Source organism: Dendrobates tinctorius, unplaced genomic scaffold (genome assembly GCF_039654945.1).
Source record: "Dendrobates tinctorius isolate UK_male_01 unplaced genomic scaffold, ASM3965494v1 ptg000155l, whole genome shotgun sequence".
Classification (NCBI taxonomy): Eukaryota; Metazoa; Chordata; class Amphibia; order Anura; family Dendrobatidae; genus Dendrobates; species Dendrobates tinctorius.
In genome coordinates, this window is record NW_027361822.1 from 7,354,984 (window position 1) to 7,369,792 (window position 14,809).

Genomic DNA, 14,809 nt, shown 5'->3' on the forward strand with positions numbered 1-14,809 from the left:
TGTTCTTACTGGCAGTCAAGTACGATTATTCACATAAAGGTCCCAAGGTGACCATATCCGATGGTATTTTTCCAGCTGGTTATTAATACATGCGGTGAGGTATTCCAGTCGCTTTGTTTCTTGGATTCTCTGTTCCAGATCATGAATGGTAGGGGAGGAAGTCTTCTTCCAGAATGAGGATATGAGACATTTTGCCGAAGTCCAAATATGTAGGAGCAGCCTGGCCGAATCCCTCGAGATACCCATAGGTGGAACACCAAGCAGATAATTGAACGGATCTAAAGCGACCTCAATCCTCAAAACTTTGAGTCAACCCCCTTACTTCCCTCCAAAACGGAGTTAGAACTTCACAATCCCAAAAAATATGAGTGAGAGACCCTTTATCCCGCTTACATCTCCAGCATTGGTCCGATGTGTTAGGGAAAAGTCTATTCAAGACTTCTGGAGTATGATACCAATGCATCAATATTTTGTATTGGTTCTCTTTATGTGTAGTGCATATGGACGTCTTTGCTGTCCTCTCCCAGATAGCCTGCCACATTTGTCTCGGTATCACTTTTCCCAAATATGTTTCCCATTTCGTCATGTATGAGTGTTGAACTTCTAGATGTGAGGAGAGCATGTCATATAGTCGTGAGATTAATCCCTTAGTTGATGGGCCCTGCCTACAAAGGGCTTCAAATGGGGTGAGTTTGGGAAACGTAGTAGATTTAATCATTGATATGGCTAAATGACGTATCTGGGCATAAGTGTAAAAAGCTTCTTTAGGGAGTCTAAATTTTTCTCGTAGGGTCGCAAAGGGAAGTATCGCGTTGGTGCAAGGATCTATAATATCTACAAAACAAAAAAGCCCTACTTGAATCCATGGGGATGTCACATGGCTGTCTGAACTATTCTGTAAGGCTGTTGTGTATAAGAATGGCGTCAGTGGAGATTCGGTTGGCGCCAATGAGAAGGCTTTCCTGGCCATTCGCCACACTCGTCTCGTGAGTGCCATAGGACCCAAGAGACTCGCATCCGTAACATTTGAAGAATCCCCATATAATAAGGTAGCCGGGTGACTGGGAATCAGCCATCCCCGCTCCACCTCTTGCCATCTCTCCACCGAGGCCAAATTGGTCCAAGCAGGGACACGTCTCAGATGTGTGGCTATGTAATACTTCCATATATCAGGGAAAGCTAAACCACCTAGTTTTCTGGGAGATACCAACACCTTTTGGGCAATTCTATGTCGTTTATGAGCCCAGACATAATTATTTAACAGTTTTTGAATTCGCCGGATCACCAATCTCGGGATCGGTATAGGTAATGTCTCAAAAAGATATAGTAATTTTGGAAGTATCATCATTTTAACGGAGGCCATTCTCCCAAAAAATGATAGAGCTTATCCGCTATTTTATCTTTTACCTTACTTTTTTACAACACTATAGTTATATTTGTTCAATATTTTCAACACCAAATTATTATTTTTAACACTAATTATTTTACACGTTGTATGTGTTTGTACATCCTCCCCATTATCTCCAGTAAATGTGTTATTACATGGGATTCTGTATGATTTCACATCGGCTCATCTTCTTCCCGTTCAGGTCTCTACAATATCCGATCCTCTCAGTGGAGATCTTCTATATAAGAGAATTTTCCAGATTGACCCGTTCAGGATGGATAAGGACAGGAAAAAGATGGCGGAGAGGATATTACACCTCACCCTAGATATCCTCTTCCAGCTTACTGGAGAGGTGAGAGATTCTGATGACTTCACATTACATCATTCTTATCTATGGGAATAACAGATGGACAGAACTGGAGAGGTGAGGACTCTGGAATGTCTGTAGTGAGATTTATTAATGTGTCTCTCCATAACCAGGATTACACAGTAGTGAAGAAGACCTCTAGTCAGCGCTGTCAGGCCCCTGTGTCTGAGGAATGGAGAAGACCCCTGAGCCCAATCACGGGGCCTCCACCTCACCCCCTGATACATGAGGACATCAATGAGCAGAAGATCCTAGAACTCACATACAAGATGATTGAGCTGCTGACTGGAGAGGTGACACTGCTGGGAATGCTGGGACATTATACAGTAACATTATGGAGGGAGCGGGGGATGACGGTATCATTGTATGTGTCAGGTTCCTATCAGGTGTCAGGATGTCACCATCTATTTTTCCATGGAGGAGTGGGAGTATTTAGAAGGACACAAAGATCTGTACAAGGATGTGATAATGGAGGTTCCCCAGCCCCTCACATCACCAGGTAATAGACAGGACTAAATACACACGGCCTATAATTATCTGTATGTAAAGAATGAATTCTGTCCCTGTATGTGTTTCCTCCAGATCCATCCAGTAAGAGGACAACACCAGAGAGATGTCCCCGTCCTCTTCTTCCACAGGACTGTAAACAAGAAGATACCAATGTTCCTCAGAATCATCAGGTAGATGGAGAGACGGTATAATGAAATCTCCCCTTTTAAAGTGTAAAAGGCTGTGAAAGTTTTGCACTCTGTCCTGTTTTATTGAACAATTTTATATACTGAATGGTCAATTTGTTAGCGATACTTGCCTTTTCATTACCAAAGCTTCTTTGTATGGAAATTAGACTCATAACCCCAAGTGGTGCATAAAATCAAGTGAGCAAGCTTTGATCGGCTTCAGTATGAACCCACGTTAGACCGGGACTATTCAGTGATCTGAGCAACTTCAAACGCAGAATAATCATCAGTGCTAGATTAGCTGGGGGACAGTTTTTAAAAAGCTGAAAGCCTTGTTTTACTTGCTTTGAAGAAGAGGTCCAGTGAAAGGGAATGCTGTGGATGTACACAACTTATCGACGAAGGATGTTCGAGGAGGATATAAAAAATCATTCTGAGGAACAGGTGGTGCAGAGTTACATAAGTTTCAGCTGAATTCAACACTGACGCTTTTGATTAATGTGTCTAAAATCACAAATCATCATTCCTTAGCTTGTATCGGCTATAACAGCAGATGACCATTTTGAATGATGATTCTGTCTAAATAGAAATGCAACTCTAGTGGTAAAAATGATACAAAGATACCAGTTCCACGTTACTAGTATACCCATATAGTTAATGACTCATCATAATATGCTAACCAAGGAGAAACAGAGTCAAAATATACAAAAAATATGAATATTTTCATTAAAACAAAAAACTACCATCAAAAATACATAAACAATATAGGATTTATGAGTACAATGTGATTTGATCCATGGGTTAAAAAAGCAGCCGGAGAATAAGTAGGCACAAAATGCGAACAACTTAGACGTTTTGTCCAGTATTGTAAATTCATGAAAGATGCAGATCAACTGATCCCCTAAATTGAGTTATTACTCTGTGTAAGATAGTGGTAGAAAAAAGTCCAATAAGGGAGCAATAACCCAGTGTCTATCAAGAAGTGCCAGCGGATTTATGTTGAACGCTGTGCATATTAAAAGTGTAACAAGTAGGAGGAGTATTTACCCATTATATCTGTCAGTGCTGCCTGAACTGCGGCAACGTTCCTCAACACGTGTTTCGCGTCGATGTCACTTCTTCAAGGAGCGTGGTAAAAAGCTGAAATGTTATATCAGCGAGCAGTGAAAGGCTGAGTTCACACGTGGCATTTTTTTCACGTTTTCGCGGTGGTTTTAAAACGCGCAATTTTGCCGCGAAAAATAAGCATCCCATGCAATCCTATGGGATTCCACAATGCTGTGCTATTGCTGCTGTTTTTTCCACGGCGGAATCGCTTCACGGTAAAAAACGCAGCATGTTCATTAATTTAGCCAAATCGCGGCGATCATGCACCCATAGCTTTGCATTGTTCCGCTCACTTCCCGCATGTGGCTGTGCCCGCCATGCGAAAAGTAAGCAGAACATTTGCGGATGGTACCCACGGTCCGGAGGAGAGGAGACTGTCCTCCGGGCTTTGGGTACCATATCCCTGTAAAAAATAGGATTAAAATAAAAAACATTGTTATTCTCACCTTCCGGCATCTTTTGCGAGAATGACCGCGATGACGTCGAGATCTCGCGGGAGCGCGACGTCTCGCGGTCATTCGCGATGACGCCGCAGGAGCACGACGTCTCACGGTCATTCACGCAAAGGATTACTGGGACCGGGAGTTTGGAGAGAGGCGGGAAGGCTGCGCGGGACGCCGGAAGGTGAGAATAACAATATTTTTTACATTTTATCTTTTACTACTGATGCTGCATAGGCAGCATCAGTAGTAAAAAGTTGGTCACACTTGTCAAACACTATGTTTGACGAGTGTGACCAACCTGTCAATCAGTTCTCCAAGCGATGCTACAGATCGCTTGGAAAACGGTAGCATTCTGCAAGCTAATTACGCTTGCAAATCGCTAGTTTTTCCGCGGGAAAAACGCAGGAATTTAAAATGCGATTTTCCCGCGGAATGGAATCCGGAATTCTCACGGTAACTTCCGCAAGAGTTCCGCTACGTGTGAACATAGCCTAAATGTTTCTTCAGAGTAATCCATATTTCTGTTTCACTATGCTAATTGGAGGATCAGAATTTGGTTTCTACATAAATCAAAGAACTCTTCCTTTTGGGCATTAACACTTCAGTCTGGTGGAGGTGGAATAATAGAGGGAGGAATGTTCTCTTGGTATAACTAAGACCAGTGATACATATTGATGGTTGTTTGGAGACAAGGTCTTATCATTGTGGTCATCCACTTTCATGGCAGATAATTACTCAAAGGCAGAAGGACATTTTCAGCTGGACAGTACACCATGCCATAAGGTGCAGATCAATTTCGACACCTAGTGTAATCTATGACGTGACAAATGGCTGCTGTTATGAAAGTCAGAAGCGCTCTTACGAGCTAGTAGATGTGTCTCTAATAAAGTGGCTAGTCAGTTCATGTTTTATACTTGGTAGAGATAATAGGATTAAAGCTGAACAATACAGTGTATTTAAAACGCCTGAGAAAAAGCTCAGTCCTCATCATAAAGGCATTTATTTCCATATACACAAAGGCCCTGGGAGCTGCACATTCAATTCCAAATAAAAACATGAACAAAATATTAATTTTTAACGTGAAAATGAAGAAAAAGGAATAATTGGCTGCTCGAAAAAAGCAGCGTCTACATTTTTATTTTCAAACTCGAATATTTACAACATAAACTGAAATTTATTTTCAGACTTCCACTTTTCTATGAATCCCTAAACTAATATTTAGTTGTCTAGCCTTTATTTCTGATAACTGCTTTACATCTGTGTGGCATGGAGGCAGTAACATCTGACACCTGTGAACAGATATTCCAGCTCACGCTGACTGCGCTACGTTCCACAGTTCTTTTGCATTTTTAGGTTTCATATCAAAAGCAGCATTTTTGATGTCTCTCCACAAATTCTCTATCGGATTGAGGTCTGGAGATTGGGCGGCCACTTCATAACGTCACTCTTGTTGGTCTGATGGCAGGATATTCCCCACTTGCTGGTGTGTTTGGGGTCGTTGTCCTGCTGTATCACCTATTTTACGGGCTTTTCTTCCTCGACATAAGACAACACGACCTCTTCCAGTATTTTGTTATATTCAAACTGGTCCATGGTGCCTCATATGCAATAAAGGAACCCAACTCCATAGTAGGAGAAACATCCCCAACCGTTATGCTTGCACCTCCATGTTTTAGAATCTTCACAGTGACCTGAATTCAGTGTTTATTGGTGGTCTCACAAATGGTTTGCGGCCTTTAGACCCAATAAGAGCAATCTTGCTCTCATCTGTCCATAGAATCTTGCACCACTTCTCTTTAGGCCAGTCAGTGTGTTCTTTGGCAAACTGTAACCTTTGCAACACGTCTGTTTTCAGCAATGGTACTTTATGAGGCTTTCTTGCAAATGTTTAGGCTTCATGTAGGCGTCTTCTGATGGTTACAGGACTCACAAGTAACTGAAGATCTTCTTTGATCTCCCTGAGGCTGATATTTTGATGCTTCTTTACCATCCTTGTGAGTTCTTTGATCTATTGTGATTGTAGCAATTTTTTCCTACCACGTATTTTGGGTTTTATTTGCCATTTTAAAGCATTAGAAATCTTATTAGCTAAACAGCCAGTTGTTTTCTGCACTTCTTTATATGTTTTTTCCCCTCTCTAATCAACTTCTTGATCAAAGTTCTTTCTCCCTCGGTTGAATGTCTGGAACAACCCATTTTACTCACTGAGCAGAGGCTACAACCAGCAGGTACAACATTTGTTGCCCTCTTTTAAATAGGGGCCATAATTGACAACTGTTTCTTCACAGAATGAACGATCTACCTAATTGAACTCCGCATTGCTATTAATTAGAACATCCCCCTTTCTTTAACTGAGTCAATTACACTCAATTAGCAGGTGAACATGTCATAACTGTTGATTCTATTGGTTGCCCATTACTTGCCTACATGTAGTCATGAATTTTTTCCAATGTTGTGCTAATGTTTCTGCTAAAACAGTAATTAAAAACATTAATGATCTTGGATTTCTATTATATTGCACATAACTGTATATGAGATGTCTGGATTTACAATTAGAGGCTGCTGGTTGGAATTAGGTGCCAACAGATTGGAATTTATATAGGACATCATGTTAATTTATGATCTTTTTTGTTTTTCTAAATCAATATCAATTGACTTCTCATCTGTCTGTAACTTTTAACATTTTTATTAAAGGGTAACGATCTGACCCAAATTAATACTACAGAGACTTATGTGAAGGATGATGAGCTATGTAAAGAGGAGATTCCCACATATGACTATCCAGGTGAGTAATAGTCTCTATAGGTCACATATTGTACTCATTCATTGGCTGCTGCAATTATGTGGTGAAGTTTTGTTGGGTATGTTACACTGGTATTTTATATTTTTTTTAACCTTCAAAATTTCAGTGAGTAAGATAGAAGTAACACCGTTTTCCACAGAGAAAAAAGTCCAATCTCCGTACTTTCTGTTTTGGCTGTACAGTTACAGTTAGGTCCATATATATTTGGACAGAGACAACATTTTTCTAATTTTGGTTCTAGACATTACCACAATGAATTTTTTTTAAACAAAACAATTCAGATGCAGTTGAAGTTCAGACTTTCAGCTTTCATTTGAGGGTATCCACATTAAAACTGGATGAAGGATTTAGGAGTTTCAGCTCCTTAACATGTGCCACCCTGTTTTTAAAGGGACCAAAAGTAAATGGACAATTGACTCCAAGGCTATTTCTTGGACAGGTTGTGGGCAATCCCTTCGTTATGTCATTCTCAGTTAAGCAGATAAAAGGCCTGGAGTTGATTTGAGGTGTGGTGCTTGCATTTGGAAAGTTTTGCTATGAAGGAAACATGCGGTCAAATGAGCTCTCCATGCAGGTGAAACAAGCCATCCTTAAGCTGCAAAATCAGAAAAAAAACATCCAAGAAATTGCTACAACATTAGGAGTGGCAAAATCTACAGTTTGGTACATCCTGAGAAAGAAAGAAAGCACTGGTGAACTCATCAATGCAAAAAGACCTGGGCGCCCACGGAAGACAACAGTGGTGGATGATCGCAGAATAATCTCCATGGTGAAGAGAAACCCCTTCACAACAGTCAACCAAGTGAACAGCACTCTCCAGGAGGTAGGCGTATCAATATGCAAATCTACCATAAAGAGAAGACTGCATGAAAGTAAATACAGAAGGTTCACTGCACGGTGCAAGCCACTCATAAGCATCAAGAATAAAAAGGCTAGACTGGACTTTGCTAAAAAACATCTAAAAAAGCTAGCACAGTTCTGGAAGAACATTCTTTGGACAGATGAAACCAAGATCAACCTCTACCAGAATGATGGAAAGAGAAAAGTATGGCGAAGGCATGGTACAGCTCAAGATCCAAAGCATACCACATCATCTGTAAAACACGGCGGAGGCAGTGTGATGGCTTGGGCATGCATGGCTGCCAGTGACACTGGGTCACTAGTGTTTACTGATGATGTGACACAGGACAGAAGCAGACCAAAATCCGTAAGTGGATGATACATGTTTGACTCGAAAGTAAGAGGAACGGCTAGAGAAGCAATTTAGAATAAGTGGCTTAAGAAGTGAAATAATTGAGAATCCACAAAGATGATGGAATGTGCATCTTGTATCTGCAATGACCTGCTTGATATGTCTTGAGTAGGATCAGCTCTTGTCACCATTCCAGAATTTATTGACTTGTTCAATCAAACCTTTAGACTATGGGTTACTATGCCAAAAGGAAATCTAACTTAATTTCAAAAATCCAAGAAAAATCAGGAAAAGGTTCAGTAGCAACAAGTCAGTAGGTATTTGATGGTAACTTTTTTGTGTGTGCACAGATAGAAAATACCACCACAAAATCCCAAACGTCTGGAGCTATGCTAGTTTGCTGAAAATGTTAGAAAATAAAATCCAATGTCTTGTGCACACTCGGCAGGGTTGACGTCAGCACCCGGGCAAGTGCCTGGACCCTGAGCAGGCGGGGAGCCCACTCACAATGGGGACACTGGCACTCTATGGGGGCCCGGTGCCAGCGCCCGCGAGTGGCCCCGCCTTCCCCCCTTACTCAGGGCCCCGATACTTGCAATACTTACCTCTCCTCGTTCCTCTTCTGCTGCATCATCCGTGTCTTCTGACTCTGTGGCGTTTCAGGTCAGAGGGTGCGATGATGTCACTACAGTGCGCTCTCTGTTCTGAGCAGTCACAGTGCAGAGAACTGGAAGATGGCGCAAGTAGACTGGACCTGGGGCCAGCGAGGAGACGTAAGTACTTGATTTTTTTTTAATGTTTGGAGAAATATATGGGGCTCATCATATAGTGGAGCAATATATGGGGCCCATTATATATGAAGCAATATATGGAGCCCATCATATACTGTATGGAGCTTTATATGGTGCCCCTTTTGTATGGAGCATTATATGGGGCCCATCATATACTGTATGGAGCATTATATTGGGGCCCATTATGTATGGAGCAAAATATGGGGCCCACTGTTTTGTATGGAACTTTATATGGGACCCATTATATATGGAGTAATATATGAGGCCCATCAAATACTGTATGGAGCATTATATGAAACCCCTTTTGTATGGAGCATTATATTGGGGTCCATTATGTATGGATCAATATATTGAGGCCCATTAAGTATGGGGCAATATATGGGGCTCATTATGTATAGAACAAACTATGGGGCCCACTATTCTATATGGAGCATTATATGGGGCCCATTATACTGTATGAAGCAGTATATGGTGCTCATACTGTATGGAGCATTATATGGGGCTCATTATTCTGTATGGAGCAATATATGGGGTCCATTATTTTGTAAGGAGCAATATATGGGGCTCATTATACTCTATAGAGCAATATGTGGGGCTCATAATTCTGTATGGAGCACTACGTGATGCCCATAATACTGTATGGAGCAAAATATGGGGCTCTCATTATTCTGTATGGAGCACCATGTGGTGCCCATAGTACTGTATAGTGGACTATACTGTCCAGTTTCTGAGCTATGGTAGAATTTCACTCATGTAATGTAAGAAGTAAGTAAAATCTTTGGCATTGTATTATACCTATATTTCTCTGTCGTATCTGTGCATCATAAATCTTGGTATGTGTTAAAGGGGCTCTTTCAGACTCTTTCACCCAGGGCCCATGAAAACCTGGAACCGGCCTTGACACTTAGCATGTACTTTAACATCTTTATCTGTAAGGCAAATGAGTACACATCAAGTAGAAAAAGCAGGCCCATCACGGATTAATTTGCTCAGCAGATGTGACTGGTTTAGATAGTCACCAGGTGGGAAACCTCTCCACTAGGTATCTCCACCTCTCCCAAGCCAGCTGGATAACAAACAGATCTTGGTCGCCAGTGGTGAAATTATACACATTGGAGCAAAAGACTTTGTAAAACAATTCACTGGTTAGCATTTTAACTTCACGCTAAAAGAAGCAGCGTCCACTTTCAAATAGAAAGGCCAAGATGGAAAACTGCAGCAGAGTTACTGAACTTAGTGATTTCTGCAGCGTCGTTACCACTGTAGCCAGTCAACACAGACCAGGGCAGCTGTAGATACATGGCGCTGGATCTGGAGAAAGTAAGTAATGCTCAAGGGTTTTTTTTTTTGTTTGTTTGTTTTTTTTAAATATAACAACCTATGGGAAATTTTTTTTTGAAAGGGCACAACCATTCAAAGCAGTGTTCCTAAAAATTTATAAAGTTGGTTTTATTTTTGGCAGATAACTGTGCCTGGAATTCAGAGGAACATCTGATATTTTCAGATTTTAAAGGAGATGATGGTGATATGAAGCATGAAACATATGAAGATCCAGCCATTTTCCCAGATTTCCTGTCAGCCCTTCACAGCACAAATCTATCATCTTATACTTTTCAACAACTCCTATTTACTGATTCATTACAGACTGTTAAGCAAAACAAAAATTACAGAAGAGATGATGAATACAAAGGATCTCCCGCAAGAAACACAAAATGTTCATGTTCTGAATGTGGGAAATATTTTAAGGGTAAATCTGCTTTAGTTATACATGAGAGAGTTCATACAGGGGAAAAGCCTTACTCATGTTCAGAATGTGAGAAATGTTTTAAAAGTAAATCTGCTTTAGTTATACATGAGAGAGTTCATACAGGGGAGAAACCATACTCATGTTCAGAATGTGGGAATTGTTTTACCACTAGAGAAAAACTTGTTAAACATCTAAGAATTCACACAGGGGAAAGGCCTTATGCATGTTCAGAATGTGGGAAATGTTTTAGGACTAAACCGAAACTTGTTAGACATCACAGAATTCACACAGGGGAAAAGCCTTATGTATGTCCAGAATGTGGGAAATGTTTTATCCATGAAATAGCTTTTATTGGACATAAGAGAATTCACACAGGAGAGAAGCCATATTCATGTACGGAATGTGGGAAACATTATAGAGAAAAATCCACACTTGTTACGCATTGGCGAACTCACACCGGGGAGAAGCCTTTTTCATGTTCAGATTGTGGTAAATGTTTTAATTATAAATCAGTTCTAGTTGCACATCAAAGAATTCACACAGGGGAGAAGCCATATTCATGTTCAATATGTGGAAAATGTTTTACCCAAAACTCAGCTCTATTTACACACCAAAAAACTCACACAGGAGAGAAGTCATTTTCGTGTCTAGAATGCGGGAAATGTTTCAAAGGAAAATCTTGTCTAGTTAAACATCAGATAAATCACAGAAAGAAGTAGCCATTTTTTAAGCTGACTGCTCTGATCTTTATGGCCTGCTAAAGATGTTAGACATTATTACTAAATCCAGTACATTATCATTTTACAATCCTCATTTGAACATTGCAGTATAAACTTTTTGTCACAAAAAAAGTTAGTTTTATTAATTAGCTTAAAGCAGATCTGCACCAGATTTCACTACACAAACCTTATACACCACCAAATAGATTTCATAGACCTGCTAAATCTGGTTCAGTCACTGTGAAAAATCCATGATAGGACAGTTGAACCGTTTTTGGCAAAAATGTGCATTAATCCCCACCACCCATCCATCCTTATTGACAGTACCTCAGTGTTCATCCTCCCTGCTGCTGAATACAACCTGCAACTGTCAGTATGTGGATGGGCAGAAACCGAATACATTTCTATTCATAGCTCACTCACTTTATAGCTGGACTCAAAATGGTCAGTTTACCATCAGGACATTATAATCGGGGCTCTCTGGAAGAACAATGCAAACAGCAGTGATTGAACATGTCTTCCCTGACCATTATTCATCACCATACATGTTAGTCTGTTCGCCAAACCCATCAATATCAGCAGGTTCAGCCAACATTGATCTGATGTATATGTGGGCTTTAAGTTATAGTCCTATTGGCTCTTATCCCCTCAACTGTACTTTCATGTACCATCAAGTGTATTTAAAGTTGTCTATTAATGCTTGTTTGGTTTCTATTGGATGTGCATCAATAAAATTTTCCCATGTTAGAAAAAAAGTTTTTGGTCAGCCTTTGCATATCAAGAAGTGTTTGGCTATGTTTAACTCTGGAGAAGCCAACGAGTTTTTCAATTGAAAGATGCTTCAGGAAAATCTGGAGTTTCTTTTTCCTGAAACGTCTTTTGTTATTTTTTTTTCAGTCGTTTCCTGAATGTTTTTTTATGGTTTTAGCCACTAGCTTTAGGACAGTTTTCTAAAGTTTTTTTGTATTTTTTTTTTTTACTGTAGTTTTCTGGCCATTTTTGTTTCATTCCAATGAATAATAAAGAAAACGCTAGACTTTTTTTAAAAACCTAAATGCAAAATCACGTACATGTATGTCAGGGGATGCAGTGCATTTGTGTATTCCACTGTACATGTACGTGATTTACTTATAATGTCATCCCACAAAGTCGCTTGGTGACAGTTTAAGGGAAACTTTTGTCCTGGACATCGGAGACATAATGCTCACCGGTCAGCACCATTTTGCCTAGGCCTCGCCCTGTCGATCAATGTGATTGGCCAGTCAGTACAGAGAGACCAAACAGAAACAAATAACACGGCACTTCTAGGCTCATTGTTGATTCTGGAATTTATTATTGAAGTGGTGCCCAAGTAGGATCCTATTCTGTAGTATAATAAAATATAAAACTTGGCACTCAAATGGCTAGTTGATTGTGGAATTTATTATGTAGTAACTGAAATCCAACAAACAAAAGGTTTTGTTCTAAACATCAGAAAATCATCAGTAGACTGATTGCTAAAAGAGAGTCATGTAAACAAAAGGTAAGCTTAGAGGTATATGAGCGGAATCCACCTTTCTGGTGAGGAGAAAAGTGCTGTTGATATGATCACCTTATTGGCATAACCACCAATCATAGAGTCACAGAATCGTAGAGTTGGAAGGGACCTCCTGGGTCATCTGGTCCAACCCCCTGTTCAAAGCAGGATTCTCTAAATCATCATTGAAGACTTCAATTGAAGGAGAACTCACCATCTCTCGTGGCAGACTGTTCCACTCATTGATACCACGTCAGTATCCTCACAATTCAGTCTCTAATTCATTTTAAGTGGTGACTACATTTCCGCCAATACCTGCCTAACAAAAGGGCCAAGTATGGTGTGAAGCTCTATAAATTCTGCTAGAGCATAATGGGCTACACACACAAATTTCGTTGATATGAGGAAAGAGATTCCAGATTTGAACCTTGAGACTTCCCCGCCAATATTGAAACCTGGTGATAAAATTGTTTTCCTGTTTTAGACAAAGAACAAAAAACCTGACCAGCATCTCCATATAGTATGAACAGGTGCCTGCTGCAGTGAATACATAACTTGCCAAAAGGAGAAACGTTGCAGCACTGACCAGCACTGTAGAGACCAATATACTGTATATGCGAACACCAAATCTATCATAATTGCTGAGTAAACTGTAATAAAAAGTAAAACATTTTTAAAAAAAAAATTACTTACAGAAATGAAAGTTCTTGGCGCATAAATTGGCCAATTCATGTGATCCCATCAACCACGACAAGGTGACACTTCTCTGATGGGTCCTATCATCGAAAGCATGCCTCTCTTGTGCTATAAGTCTACAGTGTGAATGTGCAAACATGCCTCTCCTGGGTTACAAAATTGCACATTAAAGTAAGCTAGTAGGCACCAAAGAGTTTTTAAACAAACTATACAATCTGTATCTTGACAATTTTTTACATTAGCGTGCCCATATTGCAATGCCCTTACTTCAGAATCGCCATCACTTGCGGGAATATAAAATACAATCAAAGGGGCCTGCCTAAAACTATTTTAGGCTAAAGTATTAGAGTGGTGTAAAGTACAAGAGATCCTGGTATTAAGCCTTCATCCGGACCTGTTTATCCAGTCACGCCCCAGTTTATGGAAGCACAGAGCCTACCAACAAGCTTGTGACTATCATGGATGTGGTGGTTCTCTCCAATCAGGTGCTACATCCTTCTAATGCCCAGCAGCGTAAAACAAGGACATGGCACAAAAAAAAAAATGGCGCTGCAACTGACACAAACTGCATACTATAAAGCTTTTTTCATTGACAAGAAAGCTGGTAATCCTAGTAAATTCCTTGAATTTCAAGAAAATATTATTAAGTCCCTATTATATGGCCAACAAGATATGGAAGGTGGCAGTCTCTCAGGATGCCCCTGAGTCCCTAGGCCAACAATTTCCTTTAGTAATGTGCTCCATCAGTGAAAAAATAAAAAAGTTATTATAGCTATACAATGATGCAAAAACAATTATTTTTCCTATAAAAGTTTTTATTGTGTAAAAGCTCCAAAACATAAAACATGGTAAAACATAAATGTGGTATCGCTGTAATCGTACTGACCCGAAGAATAAAATTGTTTTATCAATTTCACCACAAGTGGAACGACATAGACTCACCCCCCCTCCAGATTAAGAAACAATTCCTGAATTGCTGTTTTTTTTTTCATTCTGCCTCCAAAAAATTGTAATAAAAAGAGATAAAAAAAAGTTATGTGACAGAAAATTGTGTTAATAAAAACATCAAATCGTCTTGCAAAAAATAAGCCCTCCCGTGACTCTGAGGGCAGAAATATGGAAAAATTATAACTCTCAAAATATGGGGATGCAAAAACTAGTTTTTGCAAAAAAGCTCGATAGCAGCCAAACAGAAAAAAGATATAAATCTGGTATCTCTGTAGTCGCACCGACCTGAAGAATAAAGTCGCCTAATCTCATGTACTGCGCTAGGAATGGCGTAATAAATAAAACCATTTCTTCACCTGCTGTTGATTTGTTAATTCTGCCTCCCAAAGATCACAGTAAGACTCGGTGTATATTTA

At 39.9% G+C, this 14,809-nt stretch overlaps 1 protein-coding gene across 1 annotated transcript in view; it reads left to right on the forward strand.

Moving 5' to 3' along the window:
• Positions 1-14,809, forward strand: part of LOC141051171 (uncharacterized) — a 218,882-nt gene that overhangs the window by 53,116 nt on the left and 150,957 nt on the right. Inside the window, 8 exon segments of the mRNA XM_073548036.1 lie at positions 864-1,049; positions 1,590-1,739; positions 1,868-2,047; positions 2,130-2,253; positions 2,337-2,434; positions 6,141-6,209; positions 6,676-6,766; positions 10,230-11,266. Of these exon segments, the coding sequence (XP_073404137.1) occupies positions 864-1,049; positions 1,590-1,739; positions 1,868-2,047; positions 2,130-2,253; positions 2,337-2,434; positions 6,141-6,209; positions 6,676-6,766; positions 10,230-11,266 (1,935 nt within the window).